The 25,798-nt window shown below is 39.3% G+C and overlaps 2 protein-coding genes across 4 annotated transcripts; one reads left to right on the forward strand and one right to left on the reverse strand.

Annotated features, from left to right (window-relative positions):
• Positions 1-6,140: 6,140 nt before the first annotated feature.
• Positions 6,141-25,262, reverse strand: LOC106400571 (probable mitochondrial-processing peptidase subunit alpha-1, mitochondrial). 3 transcript variants are annotated; one of them, XM_022703079.2, is made up of 8 exons: positions 24,628-25,262; positions 24,166-24,334; positions 23,773-23,940; positions 23,514-23,705; positions 23,331-23,408; positions 23,186-23,252; positions 11,584-12,450; positions 6,141-11,498 (listed from the first exon to the last, which is right to left on the reverse strand). In XM_022703079.2, exons 2-7 carry the CDS (start codon positions 24,172-24,174, stop codon positions 12,215-12,217), a joined length of 750 nt encoding a protein of 249 aa, XP_022558800.1. In that variant the 5' UTR covers positions 24,175-24,334; positions 24,628-25,262; the 3' UTR covers positions 6,141-11,498; positions 11,584-12,214. The 3 variants fall into 3 exon arrangements, with proteins under 3 accessions (XP_022558800.1, XP_048614808.1, XP_048614810.1); XM_048758851.1 differs by lacking the exon at positions 6,141-11,498 and adding an exon at positions 12,948-13,164 and having other exon boundaries at positions 12,240-12,450; positions 24,628-25,250; XM_048758853.1 differs by lacking the exons at positions 6,141-11,498; positions 11,584-12,450 and adding an exon at positions 12,467-13,164 and having other exon boundaries at positions 24,628-25,251.
• LOC125587268 lies at positions 6,351-7,658 on the forward strand. Its single transcript, XM_048757496.1, has 4 exons — positions 6,351-6,669; positions 6,795-7,132; positions 7,231-7,426; positions 7,519-7,658. Exons 1-4 carry the CDS (start codon positions 6,351-6,353, stop codon positions 7,656-7,658), a joined length of 993 nt encoding a protein of 330 aa, XP_048613453.1.
• Positions 25,263-25,798: the final 536 nt, after the last annotated feature.

The following is a 25,798-nucleotide window of genomic DNA, read 5'->3' on the forward strand; positions in this document are numbered from 1 at the left end:
TTAGATGAACGATATAACTAATTTACTGTTAAGCCCATGGTTGAGCTTAACGGACTGTGACAGAAATTGAGGGAGAATAGAGTAAGAATATGAGATGAGAAAATAAGATTAGGGAGAAAGAAAGTTTTGAGTTTTAACTCAAATGTTTGTTGATTGTTCTATGCGATAAAGAGTTTATAAAACCAAACAACCTAAGACAGTGGCAGAAAATGTAATTAAGTGGATAATCTGAACTTGAGCCGTAGACTTTCTGTTCAAGGAAGGAAGAGTCAAGGAGAAGATCTTGTAGAAGTGATCAAAAGGCACTTGAGGACCTCGTGAAGGGACACATGGATGTGAAAGACACACATGTCTTTGAGCAGCAGACCTCTACAATGAGATTGAGGTCTATAAACGAGATAGAGAGGAGCTTGAGATACAGGTGGAACAGCTTGCTATGGACTATGATATACTGAAACAGAAGAATCATGATATCTCATACAAGCTAGAGCAGAGCCAACTGCAAGAATAGTTGAAGATGTTGGGAGATTTCAGAGAAAGGAAACTGAATATTATGTTGATTGAAAAAGCTTACGAAACAAGTTACAAAATACTGAATACTTAAATAAAGAGATAACTATCCATGATCCCACAGTAATAAAAACAAATAATAAACTCCTAATAACTAGGAAACAACCCACGTTAAATTAAACCACAAACCCAATACTTTCTAATTTCTAGATTGACTTTGAATCAATCAACACTCCCCCTTGATTCAAAGTTTCACACTCCCAACTTAGCTTTGAAAAACTCATGCTTTGCTTGAGGGAGGGACTTGGTCAGGATGTCAGCCACTTGCTCATTTGTTCCATAGAACTTCATTGTAATCTTGCCTTATGCTACAAGCTGGCGAATGAGAGGATGTTGAACATCAATGTGTTTGAACCTGCTATGAAATGCTGGATTCTTTGTAGTTTCAACCTGTTCAAGACAAAAATCAGCTAACAACTTCCTTAACAATAGAACTTTCTTTGTTGTTGTACCTACTGGAACATACTCAAATTCAGATGATGGTAGTGCCACAGATTCTTGATTCTTTGTGCTCCAAATAACAAAACCAGACCCAAAACTAAAGCAATTTCCCGAATTGCTTTTCATATCATCCAAATTTCTTGACCAGTCGCTGTCTGTCCAACCGACAAACTTGAAATTGAACAAGTTCGAAAACCACATACCATAATTATTTGTTGTGAGTGCCTTCTTACAATCAGACATGTTGAACTTCTTCACCAAAGCAACCACATACTTCTTTTGAGATGCAAAGATTCCATCTTCTCCCTGCTTCTTCTTTATGTAGAACTCACATGTAGAATTCTTCTCAATAGATTGCATGTCCTCTTTTATTGCAATCTGCCACTCAAGAGACTTCTCCGCTTCTTCAAAATACATGCTAGAAGCATACAGATGATCATATTTCTTCAGGAACTTCAACCTATTCACATTACCTTGACGCAAATGCCACAGGTTTGTCTATGCATCACCTTTAACTGTGCAACCAAATCTTGTGCAACCAAATATTTCCCTTGAAAAGTTAATACGTCAAGAGGAAACATCTTGTTACATGTCATGTGAATAAGTGCTAAAACTTGTCCTGTCTTTTTATCAGTTATTTCACACGCATCATCATCAAACACAACCTTGTAACCACTTGTGAGAAGCTGTTCAACACTTAGCAGCTTATGAACAAGACCAGGAACATACTGCACAACATATAGAACTTTAGCATCACCTTGTTCTGTTTTGATGGCAATAGTTCCTTTTCCTTCAACTTTCAGTGTCTTGTCATCTCCAAGCCTAACTTCACTCTTCTTTGACCCATCAATCTCATTGAATAACGACTTTGTTCCTGCCATGTGATTGGAACAACCGCTATCCAAAAACCAGACCACATCAGACGCACTTGTGCAAGTAGAACGCGTCATGAACAGCATACTCTCTTCTTCAACATCTTGCAAATTAAGATTTCTACTCATTCTTTTGTTTGGAGCAGCACTCACCCTCCATGTGCCCAAACTTCTTGCAATACCTACACTGAATATTGCTCTTGAACTGAATCTGATCCTCGTATCCACTGCTGTGATAACCTTGATCCTCGTATGAACCTTGGTGTTGATTCTGCTCAATGAATCCACCTCTTCCTCTTCCATAACCACGGCCTCGACCATGATATCCACCTCTGCCTCAGCTTCCATAATACCGAGATCTTCCATTCTCTAAAGAATCTCCATTCACTTGAAAAGCTTTCTCTTCAGAACTCATCAATTCATCAAATGTGTATGTGCTCAGATCATTCGACTCAATGATTGTGGGAAACTCACCATAAGCCTTCATCTGATTCACAATGGTAGACATTCTACCCAAGTAGTACTCTTCAACAGTTTCCTTCTGTTCCATGGAAAGAGTTTCAAACTTTTGCCGTAAAGTTTGTAACTTCACCAGGATCACATTTTGTGTTACCATATACTCCTGCTTCAGAATCTCCCACGCTTCATGAGCTGTGTTTGCTGCAGAGATCCTTGAGAGTATATCATCATCCAATGCCGTTTGGATGAAAAATAGTGCCTTTGCATCTTTTTTTCTTCTCTCCCGTATATGTTGATCAGGTTCTGCTGGATTCCCATCTTCGAAACCAGTTTCCACCAGAACCCATAGTTCCTGCGATCGAAACATAGTCTTCATCTTGAGACTCCATAGATGATACTTTTCACCTTTGAAAATCGAAACAAGGGCCTGCCTTGAACCGTTGCTCGCCATCATTTCTTCTTCTTGTTTGTTTTAAGAGGATTGAAACCTGGAAAATTACTTTGCTCTGATACCACAACTGTTGGGAGATTTTAGAGAAAGGAAGCTGAATATTACGTTGATTGAAAAAACTTAGGAAACAAGTTACAAAATACTGAATATTTAAATAAAGAGATAAACCCATGATCTCACAATAATAAAAACAAATATTAAAATCTTAATAATTAGGAAACAACCCACGTTAAACTAAACTACAAACCCAATACTACAATTATTGGGAGATTTCAGAGAAAGGAAGCTATATTACTTTGATTGAAAAAACTTAGGAAACAAGTTACAAAATACTGAATATTTAAATAAAGATATAAACTACCCATGATCCCACAACAATAAAAACAAATAATAAACTCTTAATAACTAGGAAACAACCCACTCTAAATTAAACCACAACCCCAATACCTCTTAATTTCTAGATTGACTTTGAATCAATCAACAGAATATGCAATATAAATGTTCATCTACTCTTGTGAATGTGACCGAGCTTGAAAACCAAGAGGAGAGCCTTAAATCTGAGCTCAAAAAGGAGTCCGAGGAGTCTTTGTCCCGGATCAAGCAACTTGAAACACAAAAGGAAGAAGAGATGGAGAAACATGCTCGAGTATGATACTGATGTTGTGCACGATGTAAAGTGGAGCAGGAGGAAAGAGCTATTCATCAACGGAAGAGGCCTTGAGGAAGACGAGGTGGAGCAACGATAATGTAGCAGGGAAGCTACATGATGAGTTCAAGAGACTCTATGAGCAGTTGGATTCAATGTTTGCATCAAATGAGAAAGTTGCTACGGGCAGAAGCTAATGAATCAAGAATGCAAAAATGTGAACTAGAATAGATACTCAAGAACGCTAACGATGAGCTTACGAGAAAACCAAGCTGAGCATATGAGGCAAAGCTCCAACACTTTTTATTTATACAATGCGTCATTATTCCAAATCCTATAAGTTAAATTTGGTTAAGTCTGATCAATTAAATGGTCTGATCCGGTTAAGTGAATTAATCCTTACACCACATGCATGTGTTTGAACATAACGCCAAGATGACAAGATACATTTGAAGGATGATTGAAGCAGTATTGAGAAATAGTTCCATTGAGATTTGATTTACCACATACTTTTTTTTTAATAACCCGGTGTATTCTGACCCCCACCAAAATGGGTCCAGACTAGCAGAGAGTGTCCATAACACAGCCAGATTTACGACAGACTTTGCTAGATCCATTAATCAATTTTCTCAGATCAACCAAACTGAAAACTTTAGCAATCGAACCAAGATCCACATAGATATAGCCTTACGTAATGATTAGAGGTGATGTTACATATAAAAGACCAACGTCTCCACCTTAAGAGTTAATCTACTACCAAAGCAACTAAGATATGAGATCACCTTCAATCATGGTAGTGCCTGAATAGAAGTTTTCAGTGTGGAAATTATATATATTTTTGTAGGGCCCAAAAGACATAAATTCTACGTAGCTTTACTGGTAAGAGCGTTAGGTTATATATTAAAAACTATGAGTTTTCATGCACCATGCGGAAAAATATTAATTTTAAATATAATATTTTATTTTAAAAGAAATTTTTAATTTACATTTGGACATTATTTTAAAAAAAAAAATTAATTTCAAAGGTTTGAAAAAAAATCAGAAGTATATTTTTGCAATCTTATTTCTTTTGATTTGGTTTACCTATTTTAATTTAATTTTATTTAATTTTTAATAAAATTAAAATTAAATTTTATGAAAATCGTTTTTAATTATACTCTATCTGTTTCATATTAAGTGTCATTTTAACATTTTATTCTTGTTACAAAAGAATGTCATTTTAGAATTTCAATGCAAAAAAATATTAATTACAAATGCATTGATTTTAGGGAGAATTGGAGACACTTTGAACTTTTGTTTGTCACAATAAGACTTCTCATATTTTTACTAATTCTGTACATGTTTTACCCTTCTTTAATGGAAACAATAGTAAATTGTATTTTAAAAATGTAGAAAAATATGAAAACTGTTGGAAACATTAGTATGACAATATATATGTTTAAACTTTTTTTTTACAAAAATTAGAATCATATTTTATTTTATCTTCTAGGTACAGTTAGAAAACTCATTCTGGTAATCTATCTAGTTTATATGTCCGATTCTAAGTTTAAAACAAAGATATATCAAGGGTATATACCGTAAACTAACATTTTTTGTATATTCTAGCACAGATAGAATCGATTACGTTATAATCAAGAAAGATGTCTTCAGTCTACCCACAGTTTGATAACGATATATAGCCACAACTCAATGATATAGGTAGGTTATACTACGTGACATAACTTGTTCTGCCTTTTACCTTATATGACGCATACAGGAAGAATACATTTTTCACCTCCTATACGGTGTTCTGGTTAGGTAGTGTACATATTCTACACAAATCGTGAAAATATGGAAACTTCCTATTCGGTTAAAGAAGTTTCCTAAATCTAAACTAAATCTACCATAAATCTCTCAAAATATATTTGAGAATATTTTATCCACGTTCTTCTCCTCCTCCTCCTCCCACGATCTTTTTCTCTTAGTTTGTGTTTCTCTGTTCTTCATCCACAAATTCATCGCTTCTCTCTATCAGTACAACATGGTTCTAATCTATGTTAAATCTGGTGAATGGGTGTCTAGTTGCAGTGAAGAGTGGAGTTTCGTGGTAGACAAAGCAAGGCGTTGTCGAATGGTAACATTAGAAACTACTACTCCATTGGAGAAACTCAAGAGGATCGTGTGTGAGGATTATGGGGTGGACCATAATGTTCTTAATACCGAGTTCACTTATTTGATGGTGAATCAAAGAGGGAATCCTCCAATTATTATCACCAATGATCGGCAAGCATCTAATTTTGTGGCGTATGCAAAGAGGGATTCATCTACTATCTTGTGTGTCACGTTCTCTGGTTTGGGTGTAAACCAAAAAGAACGAGTCAATATTGATTTGAATAAGGAGCCGTGTGATTCAAGTAATGTTGAGGATGAAGAAGTTCCTGAGATAACTCGAGCAGATTTTGTGAAGCCGTCAAAGGAGTCTTGTGATACAAGGAAGGATCATGTCGCTGCGGATGGTTCCGGTGATGCTGGGTTAAGGAGTGAAAACAATGGAGACAATGAAAAGGAGGGTCAAGCTTGGAGAGGAGATTTCGTGAAGAAGGATCAAATTTTCAGAAGTAAAGGGGTTCTGAAGGCCACAATGGAAATTTTGGCGATGAAGAATAATTTCGATTACACTGTTTTCAAATCCACGAGAAAATGGTGGTATATTCGATGTAAGGATGCATTGTGCAACTGGACTGTGCGTGCAGAAGGTATAGATGGGTCTACATATTTCATGATCAACCAGTGCGAGGGAAGACATTCATGTGCTCCTTCAAAGAAAAGGAAATTCGGAAAAACAACATCGGCAAGAACAATTGGGACTCTGATATAACATCGATTTGATAATGCAAACGATGGCCCAAAAGAAAATGACATCATTCAATTTATGAGATTGGAGCATAGTTGTGAGATTACTTATTGGCACGCTTGGGAAGCTCGTGAGTTTGCTATTGCAGCTGCTAGAGGTATACCAGATCGCAGTTATGCTAAAATCCCAGCATATTTGCATATGATTAAAGAAGCTAATCCTGGTACGCATACTCACTATGAAACTGATGAGAAGGGAAGATTCATGTATCTATTTGTGTCATTTGGGCAATCAGTTAGAGGATTCTACAATGCAATGCGAAGGGTGATTGTTGTTGATGGAAATTTTCTGAAAAATAAATACAGAGGAGTTCTACTTGTTGCTACTACTGTAGATGGTAACTCTAATTTGTATCCGATTGCATTTGGGTTGTTGATTCGGAGAATGACGATTCATGGGGGTGGTTCTTCAGACAGTTGAAAGTGGTTATTGCTGATTGTCAAGACCTAGCTTTTGTCTCAGATAGAAATGCGTCTATTTCTAAAGCGATTGGGACTGTCTACCCTCAATCAGCACATGGAATTTGCATTCATTACTTGTTGACCAATGTGGTTGCATTTTTCAAGACAAAAGGGTTGACTGCCTTGGTGGAAAAGGCTTCACGGGCATATATGTACACTGAATTTCAGGAACGTATCACCGAAATTTTTGAAATGAGTCCTGAGCTTGGAAGATATCTACGGGAGGCTGATGTTCGCAAATGGGCTCGTTCTCTCTTCCCTGGTGAAAGGTATGACATTAGGACCACAAACCCTGCAGAGTCGATAAATTCAGTTCTGAGAATACCTAGAGAATATCTGGTTATTCCTTTGCTAGATAGTATAAGAGAATTGTTGACTCGATGGTTCTATGAGTGTCGCTTGGTAAGCTCTAAGCATTTTGATCATTATCCACTAAGGTGGAGAAAAAGATTGATAGGAGAATTGTGAAGGCAAAAGGCTTTCAAGTCTACAAAGTTGACGACTTCAAATCGCTTGTGAAAGGAGACATATATGATTGTCATATTGATTTGGAAAGAAGAACATGCACATGTGGGAAGTACAATATAGAAAAAATTCCTTGCCGACACGCCATTCCTGCCATTTATTCACGAGGTATGGAAGTATGAACACATGAACTTGGGACATATTTATTTTTGTTAATTTCAGCATATCGACTCTAATCAATCACGTTTTTGTTGGTACAGGCATGGAAGTGCACAGATTTACTGACGGCTTATACACCACTGCAGCGTGGAGAACCGCCTATGCGGAATCCATTAATCCAATAGCAGTTCCAGAATGTGAATGGAATGTCCCTACTGAGGTTAAACTTGCTAAGGTTTGACCACCAGAGATAAGAAAGAGTGCTGGTCGGCCAATAAAGAGAAGGTATGAATCAGTAGAAGACAAGATAAAATCTTCTCAAGGATCAAGAAAGAATAAAAAGCACAAGTGCAGTCGTTGTGGTACCGAATGACACAAGAGAGGAACATGTGATTTACCCATCTAGTTTGTTCTGTGTGTTCTGCTGCCTCTGTTTTGTTTCTTATTGATCTTGAAACATAGTGATCTTCTTTTTAACTATTTGACTATTTAGTATTTGCTAAACTCTTGAGACTAATCGATCTATGTTTGTGACAATTTGTTTTTTGCAAAATTATTGGTTCTAGTAGATGATAATCACCAAGAAATAACAAGAAACATAGTCTTAAACTTGTTTGAAAAAAACAACAATTTGGGGCATCACATGAACATCATGCATATGCAAGGTACATGAAGACCATCGCCAACCAACACACAAACAAAGCTTTTATGATCCTTAATTCCCTAATGCATTCTCTAATCTTCTCTTCACAATGTGCAATTGCATCTTCCATCTCTTCAATTCTACTCTCATGGCCTTTCATCATGGCCTCACCAACTCTCACTGATTTCTAAAACTCGATATTGTCAACAAGCAGCACGTCAAACAGGTCCTGGAAGTCTTCAATTTCCTCAACAACCGACTTATCAGTCCATTTGAATAAGTGGCTTTTGTCCTTCATCATTAACATCAAATAAACAGTTAGATTGAAACAAAGAAAAAGTTCCATGATCATAAGACTAACCTTCTCAGATCCCATCGGACAACGATGAAATAATCTTCCTGGATTTTTAACTCTGTTTGAAGTGAAACGAGACACTGCCTCACCGCAATTGCATCTCGTGGGAATTCCACGTTGTTTGGCGACTCGATCTGTTGGAGTGGATGAAGAATTGGCCGAAGACATGATAGAGTCGATCTCCAAATTTTCGCCGCTGTTATTCTCTCTGTCGAGGAAGAATGAGGAAGAAAAGGGGATAGGTCAAAATAATTAGCTAAACGACGTCGTTTCATACTTCTATAATGTGTATTCTACCAAAGGTAGATCATGAAATAATCACAAAATATACGACTAAAACAACCTACCAAACGTATGTACTTTGTCTTCGAATCCTCTAAATTAGTTTCAAAACATGGAACAAAGAAAGTGGTCTGACAATTGATCATATGATAATTAGTATAAATTTACATTACTAGTGAATAAATAGATGTCATGTGTGTTTGGGGTTATGATTTTGACTTTGGTTAGAGTTAAGGGTTTAGGGTATATTTGAGGTTATGGGTTTAAGGTTTAGGGTTTATTTAGGGTTTAAGGTTTAGGGTTTATTTAGGGTTTCAGGTTGGTTTATGAATGAAAGATATATTCTGAATGTGTTTTTGATCCTCAGGTTTTATGATCATGTAGTACACAAACAAAGATCAAATTAGAAGAACTTAAATTCAAATTAGAAGAACTAAAGATAGAATTGTTCAGAAAATCAAACAAAGATCAAATTAGAAGATCAATTTGTTCAGAAAATCAAATTAGAAGAACTAAAAATCCTACAAAAACAAAGATAGAATTGTCACATAATTCCTCGAAAATCCAAAGCTAGAGTTGTCACAAATTTTCATCCAAACAAAAGCTAGAGGTTTCTACATAATTAGATACATAATCAATCTTCGAGGTCAAAGACCCCTTCTCTCTCCCATGCTGAAGGTACATATCGTGTCATTGCCTCAGCGTAAATGGGATCGTGTGCAGCCTCCCATAAATCCACACCAATCTTCTGTATGCAACCCATTATTATTTCATCATCCAATAAACTGAGGTCAATACCAAGCAGATGGCATTCCAAGTGCTTGAGTGCGTATGCACCGCAGTCACAACAAGACTTGTTCAATCTCGTCTTCATAGGCACATCCACGATTGAATATGATGCGAGGAGTACCTGCTTCTGTCTTTCAGGTGGTGCAACAGCCTTCACTATCCTAGGAATCATAGCAGCAAACTTCTCAACGTATTGTCAATTCCTTCCCCCACCGCAGTCAAAGACTTCCACCCTTTTTTCAATAATGTTGATGCAGACGGCAACCCAGTGATTACCTGCATAGTACAATACTAAATTTGTAAATGAAACCCAACTGAAAACTAAGACGTGTAGAGGAGTGAATGATTACCATTTACAAACAAATGAAAGTAGAGACGATCAACATCGACACCCCAAACTTGATCAGTCCGCCCATGAGATGGAAGCTCTCATCTGCCGTACCAAAGAAAATCAGGCAATTCATACGTTTTTTTGTTAGGAAAGAACTTGTTGTATGCATCGTCGATTTGGAGGCAGAACATAGCATTCAAGAAAGCAACACGGCTTGGAGCCCAACGCTTCAAAGTTGTGTTGACTCGCCATATAAACATAACTGCATTCATTTCCTGAATATTCCCAACGAAAATAAACTAATGTAGCAACGAAGATGTGTTACAAAGATAAATTCAACAAATTAGTACAAGAAAACATTACCTCGTTGCCAAGCCATTGTCCAGGACTTACTATCCTTGTAGCTATAGAAAAATTTAACATTGACAGACCAAGTGGTAAAGGTTTTGCTTTCTTAACCCATTCCGTGAATCCTATCCATGATTCTTCGAAGCAATAATACAGTGACGACTGCGGAGAACCATCTGTGCGCAATGGTGAATCAGTAAGCTGAAGTCCTTTTCCTTTATTCCATTTCTCCCAATGTGACGGTAGTGGAGCTATTGAATCTCGGACTGAAGTCCTTGGAGTCCACCACTCATCTCCCTTATTGGTCTGAGATGGATCAAAGCCGGGCACATACGAGGTCAGAGAAATCCCTTCAACGCCTTGCGTACCTATCTCGGGAATGATACCATCTGCTTGGCTAAAATTCACATCAAATGAACTCTGGGATGCTTCATGTTATGTTAGGATAAATAATCAATTAACAACTTAAGCACAAACAAATCCATTACATTAACATTTTATAAAAAGTTCTAATAATTTACACACCAACATTTTACATAAATTTCAAACTACACGCTTACAAACCAAGGACACTAACACACCAAGCACACTTACAAACCGAGACCTTATAAAACACCACAAAATTCAGGCCGATATCATAGATGACAGTAAGACAAACAGAAACGCAAACAACCTAATAAACAAGACAACATAACATTCAAGAGAGTGGTGAAGACTAGTGTTTCTTTACCCCGCGTGTGGACCTCCTCAATGGTGGCTGGCTCGGTGAAGGCTTCTTCGCTAAAGGCTCTCCGAGCTCAACGTCAACGTCAACGCTTGCTTCCTTCCGTGAATCTTTAAGCTTTGTCCTCATTTGCTCAAATGTCTCAGCCATCTGTCTTTGTAGCCGATGTTCCATTTCAGAGAAACTCTGCTCAAACAACTGTGCCACAAAAGCCTTCATGTCTTCATTAAAAGCCGCTTGCTTAGGTCCAGTAGAGAGAACCTTATGCTTCCTTTTTTCCATACCACAATCTGGAAGCCTCTTCTTACCCCTTCTTGATGTAGCGTCTAGGTTCTTTGATCCTTTTGGAGTATGGTAGTCTTCATCACTCTCGGCCGCTTCATCATTCACAGCCGATTCATCATTCACATGTGCTTCATCATGAAGATCTGAACAAACCTCTGGAGCTTCTTTGATTTCCCAAATATGGTCATTAAAATCATGTCATGTTCTTATCAACTCCATCAGGTTCTTGACTCTATCATCCTCCACATCATCATCTCTGCGAAAAGCATCAGATTGGACTACATCATAATTTCCTCTCCAGTCGATATATGCATAGATGTCATCCTACACAAGAAAGGTACAGAGAGTTAGATCCTAAAAAACTCATAGAAACCGGATGGACTCAACTTACATAAAGATAAGAGATTACCTCAGGTGTCAGTATTTGCTCCAACCGAATGATCTCCTCATATGACACTTTTCCAGCTCCCATCCAGTTTATGCATCTAGGACCGTTCGTGAAACCTTTGTCAAGTTTTTTTCTACAAAGCTTCCCAATCTTTGGTACAGCTTCCATTGCCCAAATCTGGAAGGCGTACGAGAATCCATCCAACACATAACTAGTAGTCTTATCCTTCAGGTTGTCACGAGTTTTAGCTATTGAGTTGTAGAGAAGGTCATAAGCAGCAACTCCCCAAGGATACTTTCGAACCTTCTCAAGATCCATGACCACCTTGATGTATTTGAGGGGGATATTAGCCTTCTCATCTCTCGCTAAAACCACACAAAGAATGATGGCCAGATAGATCAGTCGTATGCGATCTGCATTCTTCCACTTCTTAACAGCTTCCTTGTCCTTATTCTACAGGTTGAAGAGTGTAATTGTTCCATCTTTTCTCCTCAACACATTGCTCCAGAAACCACCGTCATATTTCCAACCTTCGAACTCCTTAAGAGAGATACGAGTATTGCACTCAACCCGGTTACTGCGTGGAATTCTCGTAATGAAAATCGGAGTGGTCTCCTCGCAAAGACAAACCAAAGCTCGTGCAATTTTTAAGTCACCAGCTCCCTACACAAGAAGCTGTGTACCACTCTCGCGGAGAACCCAAGGCCATTCTTATGGAGCTTAAAGATCTGAGAAAAACCGGATCTTTCTTCACAACTTCCAACTCCTTTGGCAACCACTCAGTGAACTTTCGCATAATGTATTCAATCCTGCAGTTGTTATTGATATGAGTCACTTGGGGCTCCTCGCCCTCCTTAAAAATCCTCTTTGGTAACTCTAGAGACATATCTAAAAGCGCATAAAAAACTTGTTAGTTCAACAGGTTAAAGTATCGATATCATAACACAAATAATGAGAGCAAGACAAATGCCTTTTACATTTACATTCTCCTTATCCTAGAATATGTATTCCACCTAGTTCTAATTTCAGAAAGAACAACAATTTGTTCAATTGATCAATCAACAACAATCAATCTACCCATGGCCTATATTACAATCGGACAATATCTACTCTACTTGAAAACATACACAATCGGACAGCAACTAGTATAAGATTTCAAGAACCAAACTTTCCCATTTTCCAAAAACCTAAATCGATATTTTACAACTAAAAATCTAAAACATTAACATGCAAACACTTAATCGTGATGTATAAGATGTTTAATCAATCCGTGAATCGAATTTACCTTAAGAAATATGACAAATCGATTTAAAAAAAAATCTATGTAAAAGGGAAAAACAACTCAATTTCGTTTTAGATGAGAATCAATAGAACTAATTGAATACCTTGTGTGAAGAACTGAGACGAAAATGGAAGAACACGTCGTAATTCGATTTGACCCGTCCGACGAAGAGGAAGAACACTTGGATTTCGTTGTATCTTCAGTGAAATCGAAGAGGAAGATGACAAAAGCAAGATTCGAAACTACGGGTAGATGAAACTCCGACGAAGAGCAAGGCTTCTCTCCGTTGAACCCTAAATCGCCATGGAAGGGGCTTTCTTCTACGGCGGAGAAGAGGAGGACAAAAAGAAATTAGGGTATCGGCCAAAAATTTTCCCTTTTGTTATTTTTTTTAAGTTTTGTTATTTTTATTTAAACTTTTAATATTTACCAATTTAAAATATATTACGAAAATTTTAATATATAATTTTAATTCTATTTAATTGGTAAATTAAGGGTAGTTTGGTATTTACAGGAACAAAAATTCTATTTTCCTAAAAAATCTTTTACAAATCTTAGTGTGACAAATCCAAGTTCAAAGCGTCCTTTTTTCCAATTTTCTCTTGATTTTATAAATAAAGCCATAAGTGCATTGATTTCAAGTCATAAATAGTTGGGCTTTTTGCAAAAGTAACTCAAAACTTGAAGTCAAACAGAAAACTAACCTTTTCTTTTGACTCCTTTTTTTTTTGAGATTTTAACCCCACACCTGCATTTTATCTACGAAAATGCCATTAACATTTTTTTTTTTTTTTTTCGAAAATGGCTTCTTTACTGTCTCAACCTCATCTTCTTCAAGTATTTACAATATTGTCACTGCAATGAATAGTGGCAACAACCTTGTACGAACTGTTTGGAGCTTTTAATGCCCTTTAATGCACGTAAATCTCTTTACACTCTCTCTGTTTCAATTGTTATGAACTAAAAACAACATTTCTTTCACTCTCTCTCTATATTCATCCAAAAAACTCAAGCTTTTGATTCAAAATATGGGCTATGGTTGACAGAGCCATATTTCTTTCGTTTTTACTTACGGTTGCTTTCGTTTGAGGTTCTGGGTGGTTGGAGAAGACCCTGTGTGCAAACGAAGTCATCTCACCTAGTTTAAGGTACGAATTTGAATTTTTTTTCAAGATCTGTTCGCGTAGAAGACTTACTAGTAAGTCATCTGTATGTAGAAGACTTACTGATGAGTCTTCTGGTCAAACGGACGACTTAAATTAAGTCGTCCAGCTTTGTTTGTTAAAAAAAACACTCCAGACGACTTATATATACGTCGTCTACGAGAAACGGGCTAGTTTTGCATTTGACCGAATCGTGTCAGATCTTTGACTATTTCTGGACGACTTATAATTCAGTCGTCTCTGGGAAAGTTAAAATTTTAATATTTTATGAAAACTTGACGACTTACGTGTAAGTCGTCCTAGGTTAGTTTTGTAATTGAAAAATAAAACTTCATAATTTAACTTTAACCAGACGACTTAATATAAAGTCGTCCCTCCAGAAGACTTAATTTAAAGTCGTCCGGGGAAAGCAAAGTCGTCCAGAATTTTTCCCAATTTTCTGGTCAAACCTTGCTTATCCCGGACGACCTTAAATTAAGTCGTTTAGCTGGACGACTTTCATCTAAGTCGTCTGGAGAAAGTTAAATTTCAAGTTTTATTTTTCAATTACAAAACTAACCTAGGACGACTTACACGTAAGTCGTCAAGTTTTCATAAAATATTGAAATTTTAACTTTCCCAGAGACGACTGAATTATAAGTCGTCCAGAAATAGTCAAAGATCTGACACGATTCGGTCAAATGCAAAACTAGCCCGTTTCTCGTAGACGACTTATATATAAGTCGTCTGAAGTTTTTTTTTTAACAAACAAAGCCGGACGACTTAGAATTAAGTCGTCCCTTTTAATTTTCAATTGCAAAAGTGACCTCTTTAGACGACTTACCTTTAAGTCTTCTGGACGACTTAATGCTAAGTCGTCTGCGGCAATGTTTATTGAACTTCTTCATTTTCTCTATGTTTACTAATGTGTTTTATTTTGAATATTTGCAGATGATTTTTCAGTTACATGCAGTGTATGGAGAATGGTTGTTGAGAGATTTCCGTTGGGATTTTGTGGTTGATGATCTCAAAGGAGCAAGATTGTTTTTATTGAATGAAGATTCAACACATGCTGAACTTGTTGCAATGGCTCAAGAAGATTATAACCTGGACATGAGAACAGTGAGTGTGGAGATTAGCTACTCATTACCAGCAGAAATGATGATGGCTCCAGGCAGTCTTCCCATTCATGTTACAAGTGATAGACAAGTTCGAAACTTGCTGGAGATACTCAAAACCCATAGAGTATGTCTTTGTGTATCAAGCCGCAGCAAGGTCGAAACGGTTTCAGAGAAAAGGGATATTGATGAAGCTGGTGAATGGGAAAAAGATGTTGGTGATAATGATGAAGCTGGTGAATGGGAAGAAGATGTTGGTGGTGATGATGAAGATGTTGGTGATAATGAGTTTGTTGAAGATGAAAATCAAGATGGGGAGGAGGAAAATGGGGAGGAGGATGCTGATAATTCTATTGTTGGTGAAACGGATCAGAATGGTGGGGATTACAGTCTTTATGGAAAGGTTCCAGATGAGGACGAGGAAGATGATGATAATATTTGTTTTGAAGAAATCCAAAAGGCATATGCTAAGACAAATGCTATTGAAGGAGGAAAATCGAATGGTACCATCTATGTCAACCAGAGTTTTGTTAGCAAGGGTGCACTGCTTTCAGAGCTGCGGTTGGCAGCAGTGAGGGGTAAGTTTTCTTTCAGATTATACAAATCAACGAAAACTCTCGTTGTGGCAACATGTCCGGTTAGCTATTGTGGATGGAAGGTCAGAGCGAGTGTCAAACATGGGACAAACACGTTTTGGGTAACAAAGTATGTGGAAAAACATTTATGCTCAGCGGGAGACCGAATCGCTCAGCGGAGACACTGTACTCCGAAGTATGTAGGTAGTCTTTTCATTGATCGTGTTGGAATCATTGATGGGATAACTCCGCAGCATATCACTGATGCAATGAGGAACATGTTTGGCATGGCGCTTGATTACACCACTTCATACAGAGCACTGTTATATGCACAAAGATTGGTGAGAGGATCAGCAGAAGAAGGGTATTCGCGTCTGGCATCATATCTCGAGCAAATCTCCATTGCAAATCCTGATTCTATCACGGCGATAGAACTTGATTCTATGAAAAGATTTAAGTATCTATTTCTCTCTTTTGGAGCTTCTATCAAAGGTTTTAAGTATCAGAGAAGGGTCATTGTGGTGGATGGAACTCACCTAAGTGGAAAGTATGGAGGAACTATGTTAGTTGCAGCCGCACAAGATGGCAATTTTCAGATATTCCCATTGGCTTTTGGGATCGTGGATGAGGAAGATATACCTTCTTGGGAATGGTTTTTCACAAAATTGGCTAGTTGTATATCTCATGACAAGCCTCTGGTGATAGTCTCCGACCGGCACAAGGCCATTAAAAGTGCGTGTGATAAGGTGTTTCCTTGGGCAACCCGAGGAATATGTTATTATCACCTTCAAGATAACATTGTCAAAAAGTTTAAAGGGAAACATCTCATGTACTTGGTGAAAGGGGCTGCTTATGCTCACACGGTTTACGATTTTGACCGGTACATGGCTGAGATACGGAGTGCAAACCCGGAACTTGCAACGTATTTGGAGAAAGCCGACGTCAGGCTATGGTCAAGGGTTTATTGTAAGGGGAACAGGTTCAACATAAAAACAAGCAACATTGCTGAATCTATTAATTCCGCACTGAAGCGAGCAAGAGGATTTCCGATTACGTTCCTGCTGGAGTTCATAAGGCAGAAGTTAGGAAAATGGTATTGGAAAAGGAGACAAGATGCTTTGAGTCTCACAACTGAACATAGCCGGGCTGTTGAATACTTGCTTGCTGTTCGAGAAGAGATAGCGGGTATGATGACGGTCGAACCAATTGATGGATGGCATTTCTTTGTCAAAGGTGGCAAAATGGACTGTGTGGTTGATTTGGAACATGCAAAGTGTGATTGTGGTGTCTATGGAGTGGAGAAAATACCTTGCTCTCATGCTATAGCTGCTGGAATACATGCTGGTTTGCATATCTCCACACTTGTATGTCCACTGTACTCAAAGAATTATCTGTATGCAGGATACTCAGAGAATATATATCCTATCGTGTCACAACATATTGAGGAACGAGAATGCTTTCCTCCAGAACTAAAGCGTGGTCGGGGGAGACCGAAGAAATCAAGATGGCAATCTTGGTTGGAGCTATCTAGGATGAGAGGACACAAACCCAGGAAGAAACACAGGGCACGGAGATGCTCAAACTGCAAGGAAACTGGCCATACGAAACCACAATGTACACAACCAGTTGACTAGTTGTCCAGACGACCTAAATTTAAGTCGTCCCGTCTTGATTACCCGTCCAGACGACTAAATATTTAGTCGTCCAGTGTATTTTATTTTTAGACGACCTTCTACTAAGTCGTCCAGTGTATTTTATTTTTAGACGACCTTCTACTATCCCTTCAAGTGTATTTTATTTTTAGACGACCTTCTACTAAGTCGTCCAGTGTATTTTATTTTTAGACGACCTTCTACTATCCCTTCAAGTGTATTTTATTTTTAGACTACCTTCTACTATCCCTTCAAGTCGTCCAAACCTTCTAGACGACTTATTTGTAAGTCGTCCAGTTGGAAAACCTTCCAGACGACTTATAATAAGTCGTCCAAACCTTCTAGACGACTTATTTGTAAGTCGTCCAGTTGGAAAACCTTCCAGACGACTTATTTGTAAGTCGTCCAGTTGGAAAACCTTCCAGACGACTTATTTCTTCCAGACAACTTATATCATGTTCAAATACAAAAATCATGTTAAAAAATCATGTTCAAATACAAAAATCATGTTCAAAAATCATGTTCAAATACAAAAATCATGTTCAAAAATCATGTTCAAATACAAAAATCATGTTAAAAAATCATGTTCAAATACAAATCTAATCATACATGCCCACGAACTTATCACCATCCACATTTTCTTTCAGATGCTGATCAACAAGCTCCTTCCATATATCCACCGCCATATTATCCCTCATTTTCTTCGCGTTGCACCTAGCAAAGTCTTTAGGGTCAAAGGAGCCCCCGAGCGCATGACATTCAATGTACTTTACAGTGTACACGCCACAATCACCATTGTTGGCCGTGGGTACACCTTTCAGCGGTCTCTCATATGTGTATGGCTCCAACCCGTATTTGACCCGCATTTCGTCGGTGGCTGCGCACTCAACAAGCAGATAAGGGACCATCTGGAGAAAAGGCTCCATTATCGCATCCCATGCGTCTGGTACACTAGATGAAGGTATGCTGTCCCAGACGACTATGTGCCTCTTAGGGATCGATATCCAAATAGCAACCCAATGCTTGTCGTCCAAGTTCACTGGCGCATAGATATCATCAATGTCCTCCCCCCACTTCTTGTTTGATTGGCAAAATGAAGGTATTGATCCGTCATAAAAATACGACGCCCCACCAGGTAGAACTCTTCCTAAACCTTTGTGATCAGGTTCCGATGTTTTGAAGAGCTGATACTGCTCTCTCCAAGACTGAGAAAAGTTGTGATCCAGGAAGCACATTCGCTCGCTCCTGAAAGCTTGTGGGTTCTCCTGATACCTCTGCCTTAGCACATTAATCCAAGCATCTATATGCTGCATATTAAATATAACAAGTTAGAAGTTACCAGACGAAGACGACTTAATTATAAGTCGTCTACGTGGTCGTCCAAGTAGACGACTTTCCAGACGATTTATCTTTAAGTCGTCTGGAAAGTAGTCTACTTGGACGACTTTGTAGACGACTTAAATCGTGTGCAGAAGACTTACGCAGTCTTCCAGCCATCCTCTGGCTGTCCGGAGGAAGTGGTACCACCTTGTTGGTGATGTACGTGGTTTGTCCTCGATCTTAGTTAAATAATGACTGCAAACAAAAAAGCAATCAGTTTTGGACGACTAAATCAAGCTATTATGGGTAAAGCAATCACTTACGGATCAGTTTTCAACCAATCAGCGAGTTCCTTCAACTTTTCTTTGTTTACTGGCGGAAATGGATTATAGGCTGCCACTTTATCTTTTTTTTTCTCTGCCATATAAGGAGATCTCACAGTAGGAGCAGGTTTCTTCGCTCGTTTACTCTTTGCACGCTTGTCCAATACAACCAGGCTCGGTTGTGAAACTGGATCGCTTGGCTCGGTGGAAGCGAGGCTCGGTTGTTGATCTGTGGAAGCGAGGCTCGGTTGGTGATCGGTGGAAGTGACAGCAACAATCTCTTTGGAGGTGACACCATCTGCTTTATTTACCGAGTTCGCCTCGGTTGCTGTATCCTCCGGCAACCATCTCTGCAATAAAAGTTGCACACAAGTTAACCCTGGACGACTTAAATAAAAGTTGTCTGGACGACTAGTTGACCCTGGACGACTTAAATAAAAGTTGTCTGGACGACTAGTTGACCCTGGACGACTTAAAATTAAGTCTTCCGTGGTCAACTAGTCGTCCAGACAACTTACGTTTAAGTCGTCCAGGGTCAACTAGTCGTCCAGACAACTTTTACAGTCGTCTGGACAACTAGTTAACCCTGGATTTGATACTAACATATTTGATTTGAGGAGGCTGTTTCTTTTGAGGAGGAGGCTGTTTCTTTTGAAGAGGAGGAGGCTGCTGCTGTTTCTTTTGAGGAGGAGGAGGCTGCTGTTTGGTTTGATGAGGAGGAGGCTGGTTACTAACCACGGTTTCATTGGCATGAGGGGTAGCCTGTTTGTTTCTACCCCCGGTTTCTTTGGCAAGAGGGGTAGGCTGTTTATCTTGAGGGGTAGCCTGATTGGTTAGAGGTGGAGGGGTAGCCTGATTGGTGACACCAACCTTCTTCTCCACAGCTTCCAATCTATCAGACAACTTCCTAAACTCCCTCATGCACTTATTAAACCCTTTTTTCATAGCCTCAGCTACGCCCTTGAACATAATTTCCAACTCCTCTCTGGTCACCCCTCTAGCCTCTTCTCTAGCCTCTTCTCTAGCCTCTTCAGGAGCCTCTTTACGAGCTTTCTTCCGAGGTCTTGGATTGTCTTCCTCCTCCTCCTCCTCCTCCAACACAACCATCTCTTTGGCCTTCTTCGATGGAGTCACAACCTTAGGTTTTGTATTGACCTTAGTACCAGTGACTTCCCAGCAATCCATGGTCCACTTCCACGGTCTCCGCTCATACATGACTTTAATGATGTTCTCCGCGGGCAGGTCCTCAACCTCAGAGTCCCATTTTGGCCACATTTCACTAATGTCCTTCTCAACAAAGTTGATCACGCGGGTCTGCAGTAAATAGAAGAATCGAGTTAGATATTTGAAAAAAAATACTAAATAGACGACTTAATTATAAGTCGTCTACTAAGTCGTCCAGCTGGAAGACCTTCCAGACGACTTATAATAAGTCGTCTAATAAGTCGTCCAGATGGAAGACTTTCCAGACGACTTAATTAAGTCGTCCGATAAGTCGTCCAGCTGGGAAGACTTTCCAGACGCCTTATTATAAGTCGTCTAATAAGTCGTCCAGATGGAAGACCTTCCAGACGACTTATAATAAGTCGTCTAATAAGTCGTCCAGATGGAAGACTTTCCAGACGACTTATAATAAGTCGTCTAATAAGTCGTCCAGCTGGGAAGACTTTCCAGACGACTTATTATAAGTCGTCCGATAAGTCGTCAAGCTGGACGACCTTCCAGACGACTTATAATAAGTCGTCTGCGCAGTCTTTTGGATTGAAGTAAATACCTGACTCAAGATAGCAGCTTTCATTGATCTGCGGCCTCTGCTGCCCTCGTAAGCCAGTATCGGTGGAGACGGACTGTCTGCTCTGGGACCACCAATACTAGCACCCAATTCCGGCATAGCTGTGTACGTCCAGACTTGAAGAACTTGTATAAACCCATCCACGGTGTAACAGCCAGCAATTTCTTTGTTCCACAAAGAGTCCATCAGCACCTTAAACGCGACTCTCCCCCATGGATAATTCTCAAACCGTTCTAAATCCATCACTAGCCTTGCCAGAGTAGATCGTGTAGCGGTTGAAAACTTTCTCCCTTCAATGAATCCAGTGAAGATGGAGAGGTACGCGAGCCGCTTGCGATCTTCCCTGGACCAATCCCCGCATCTCTTCAGTGCTGCTATTATCTGATCAGTAGTTGGCCCAGCTTCCAGATGAACTCCCAGCATCCCCCAGAAAGAAACCATCTCTGGGGTAACGTCACATTTTGGTGTCTCAAGGTCCTCGATGTACTCGCAGTTTAGACCAGTGAGGTTTTCAAACTCTAACAGTGAAAACCTCAAAGGTTCTGGACCAACGAGAGACCACATCTCATACTTCTTCTTAATGTCCAGCTTGAAACTGAGCATGTAGTGAACCAGCCTTGAAGCCCAACCAAATCCCTGCTCCTTGAACTTGATGAAAACTCCCAAACTCGACTCCTTGAGCTCTTCAAATTCGTCATCAGTAAGAGCTTTCCTAAGAGCAGTATGCAACTTGCTGTTATCCGTATGATACGAAATGCTATTGTGGGCTTCTGGCTCTTCCCCTGATGTGTATAACCTACGGGGGAGTTCTGGAATATCCATCCTTTTTGTCTGCAAAATAATCAAAGACAACAATATAAGTCCAGACGACTTAGTAGACGACTTAAATTTAAGTCGTCTGGAAAGTCGTCCAACTGGACGACTTTCCAGACGACTTAAATTTAAGTCGTCTGGAAAGTCTTCCAAATGGACGACTTATATTTAAGTCATCTACTAAGTCGTCCAGGTGGAAGACTTTCCAGACGACTTAAATTACTTACAAGTCTTCCAGTCGCAGAAGGAGTTGGAGTACTCGTCATTGCGGTTATTGATCTGAAAAAATAAACGTGAAACGGTGAGAATGAGTAAATTGATAGAGACAACGTTTTATGTTCATCTTTTCCTCGAGATTGATGACTTAGCGGCGTTAGGGTTTACAGAGAAACGGCGCTAAGGTTTACAGAGAAGAAGCGGCGGCGCTAGGGTTTAGAAGAAGCGGCGGCGCTAGTGTTTAGAGGAAGCGGCGGTGAGAACGTTGGTGACCACGGTGGCGAGGGCGACGGTTTGTTCAGAAATAGTGGAAGCGGCGGCGCTAGGGTTTAGAGGAATCGGCGGCGCTAGGGTTTAGAGGAATCGGCGGCGCTAGGGTTAGAAGAAGCTGCGGCGACAACGGTGAGAATGAAGTGAGATAGATAGCTGACGTTGAGAACGATGGTTTGTTCGGAAATCGTGGGAATTCGAAATCGCCTTTGAGAGAGAACTGTTAGGGTTTCTGAATTTCGTGAAAAATGAAACAAAAAAAATAAAAATCACCTTATATATTGGGTAAATAATCCGGTTAGCTTTAAAAGTACATTGGTAAACTTTAAGGTTTGGTCCGGTTTAGACGACTTATTCTGGCTGATAATGTACAACAGACGACTTAATATTTAGTCGTCTGTTTTCAGACGACAAAATATTAAGTCGTCCTAGACCCTAAAATGAACCCCTAAACTAAAATGACTAGATTAACTAACTAACCACGTTATAAAATCAAATTATACTTAAATAGTGTTTACTATACATAGAAATGAACACGCATAAGTAATTTTAAAAATTTTCAAAAACGGTTTTAATGCTTTCCAAAATCTAACCCTAAGAACACATACAATACTACAACATATGTTGATGAAACATAAACTAAAGAATATCATGACTCACTACTTTCACTCATCTATGCTGAAAACAATTGAAATTTGTTATATCTTAATTTATACCTCCTAAGACATATGTTAATTACATAATTCCCATTTTTCACTTATCAAAATATTTTTTACAAAATTTTTAAATTATGTTTAAGACTAACTGTCCAGACGACTTTCAGTTAAGTCGTCTGGACGACTTATTTTCAAGTTGTCTAAACAGACGACTTGCGAGGGGTAGAAACGTAAAAAAAATTCCGTTTTTTTTGTTTGGTCACAAGGAGATAGTTGTAATTTCAATAGCCTTTTAAGTTACTTTTGCCTTTGACCCAAGTTGGGGTATTGTTTTGGTTTGACTCCAAGTTTTGAGTCACACTTGGCAATTCTCCCTAAATAGTTTATAACGAACTAGTTCAAGAAATAGCAAAAAAAAAGAAGCTCAATAAAGCCATAAGTAACACACACAAGATTTGACTTACATAGCCATGAGTGCATTCCTTTTCCAGGGCCTCCAGCTGAGAATGAGCCGCCTCCTCCCATGAGCATCTAATAGCAAATATATTTTAAATTATATATCAGTCTTTCCTCAGAAATATGATTTGATTGAACATTGAATTTAGGCACCTGAAGAACAGTGGCGATGACTGCTTCTTTCTCGTTATTCCAGCCAGGAACCTCAAAAGCCAGCGCAAAGTGTGTAGCCTGAAGATGACCAAAAAAAAGCTCAATTAGAGTTGTAACATAAAACACTTTCATCTCTAACAAACATGTCCATTACTCCAATGACAGCAAATCTTTCATAGATACCTCTCCACCAGTATGTTGGAGAAAATCTCCACCAGTATGTTGGAGAAAATCTCCACCAGTATACTGAGATTTCGGCTCCACTTGACGAGGTACATTAGGAAGGTCAGAAGTTAATGGCTCAGCAACTTGTAAAAGTTCCTCGTGTTCAACTCCACTTGCCGCCAGTACCATACGTGCAACAGTGAAATTCTCCTGAAATACCCAGATCAAATGAGTAAAACAATTATAATCACAGAGGTTTAGATGAGTGCTGCCTTACAGTCATAAATTCCTCCAAGAGTTCCCCATTCAATCTATCCAAAGCAGACTCATGGGCGTACAGAGGATTTGCCAATGCACCGGAATAAGCAGCTGTGTGAACGGCCTCCATGAGGAGACCCATAGGGTTCTTTGCAAGCTCTGCTATCTCTACCTTCATCTTACGTAGCTGCACAATAACCATAAGTCACACAGAGCTTTTTTCCACCAGAGTTATCAAAATAATAACAATCTTTTACCTCATCATTGACTTCGCAATCCAAGAAAGCAGGGTTACTCACGCTGTCTACTTACGGGAACCCTGCTTTCTTGGATAGCTGATAGACACTCACAGGCTCAAGCCAAGGCATATATCAACATCTAGAAATAGAAAATCTGGGTAAGGTTTACTTACGGGAGACATATGTGAGGCGATTTTGAGACCATTTGGAAGAGCAGTGATCTTAAGTTTGCTAGGCTCAACGTGGCCGGGGAGTGGTGGAGGTTGAAATACACCCTCCAGTGGCACATACAATGAAGTTATCGAACCAGAGTATCCCCACTAGTCAACCAGCTGAAGTAACCTGGAGGAAAATCATATTTGCTTTGTAACAGCATCAAAGAATGCATAACGCGCCGGTATCAAAAGAGGAATATGATTATAATCTCAATCAAAAATCGAATCTAATGATTGAGGCAAAAAGTCGTTTATCTTAATCGAAACCTAAAACAATCCCATCATCGCAGGTAATCATCAATCTGGAAACAAAAATCCGAATCTAGATCTACAAAATCTGTAAATCGGACGAATCCTCTCCCTACTCGAACGTTCCAGAAGCTAAATCGATGATGAAACCATGAAAGGATTGGTACTGACCTTGAGAGCCTTGGCTCGTGAAGCTGCCGTGCGATACATGGCGACTGTGGAAACCCTAAATCGGAGATAATTGAGTACCGAGTGGAGGAAGAGAGAGAGAGAGAGAGAATAGGCGGGAGAATGAATATCTTATTAAGTATAGGAAAGATACAAGTACGTTATTCACACTAATGAGTAATTACATAGAGGTCTTTTGAGTCTGTAGTCTTTCCTTAATGTGCCCCCTTAAGATGTCAGTAACACCGATCTTGATTTTCGATGTCTGAAAAGGAGCTCGGGATAGTGGTTTTGGTAACCATCAGCCAGCTGATCATGTGTCACACGTAGGAGTCGATGTTGTATCTGACCGCGTACAAAGTGGTAGTCTAAGGTTTGGTTATGTTATCGCAGTAGACAGTAAGACACAAGTGGAGAGGAACACCAAGTTCCATGAGTAGTGAAACAATCCAGCGTAGCTCAGATGCCGTGTTTACTACTGAGCGGTACTCAGCTTCAGTAGTAGATCTCGCTACGCCGTTCTGCTTTTTGGATGTCCAGGAAATTGTTTGTGATCCAAGGAAGATAATGTATGCATTGGTGGAGACATAATCATCGGAATCTCCAGCCCAATCTGCGTCGGAGAAAGCATGTAAGGTTGGTTTTGATTGTTTGCGCAAGAAGATCCCATGTGTCAAAGTTCCTGAGAGATAGGGAAGGACCCTCTTAACAGCCTGCCAATGATCAGAGGTTGGTTGATGCATGGACTGCGATAACCTATTAACATCATATGAGACGTCTGGACGAGTGAGAGCAAGATATTGGAGACTTCCAACAATGCGTCCATACTCATGTGGATCAGATGAAACTTCTCGTGTGTAGTGTGAGCTTAGGATGAGTTGCAAGAGGTGCCAAAATAGGTTTAGCATTTAACATGTTTGCCTTGAAGCCAAGAAAATAGGTGAGGTTGCCCATGTCTTTAATAGAGAACCATGTGGCCACAGAAGTAGTGACCTTTTGTACCAGATTCTGATCACTTCTAGTGACCAAAAAAAGGTCTTTGCACAGACTGTCGGTTAGACGAGGCGAGGAGAATGCTTGACTAGCAAAGGTTGCGTCCCAAACGTTGTGACGTATAACACTTTCATAAAAGGGTTTCGCAAGTCCAAGAGAGCGCACGATGGGATGAAACTCT

The sequence above is a fragment of the Brassica napus genome, chromosome C5, assembly GCF_020379485.1.
Source record: "Brassica napus cultivar Da-Ae chromosome C5, Da-Ae, whole genome shotgun sequence".
Taxonomy (NCBI): domain Eukaryota; kingdom Viridiplantae; phylum Streptophyta; class Magnoliopsida; order Brassicales; family Brassicaceae; genus Brassica; species Brassica napus.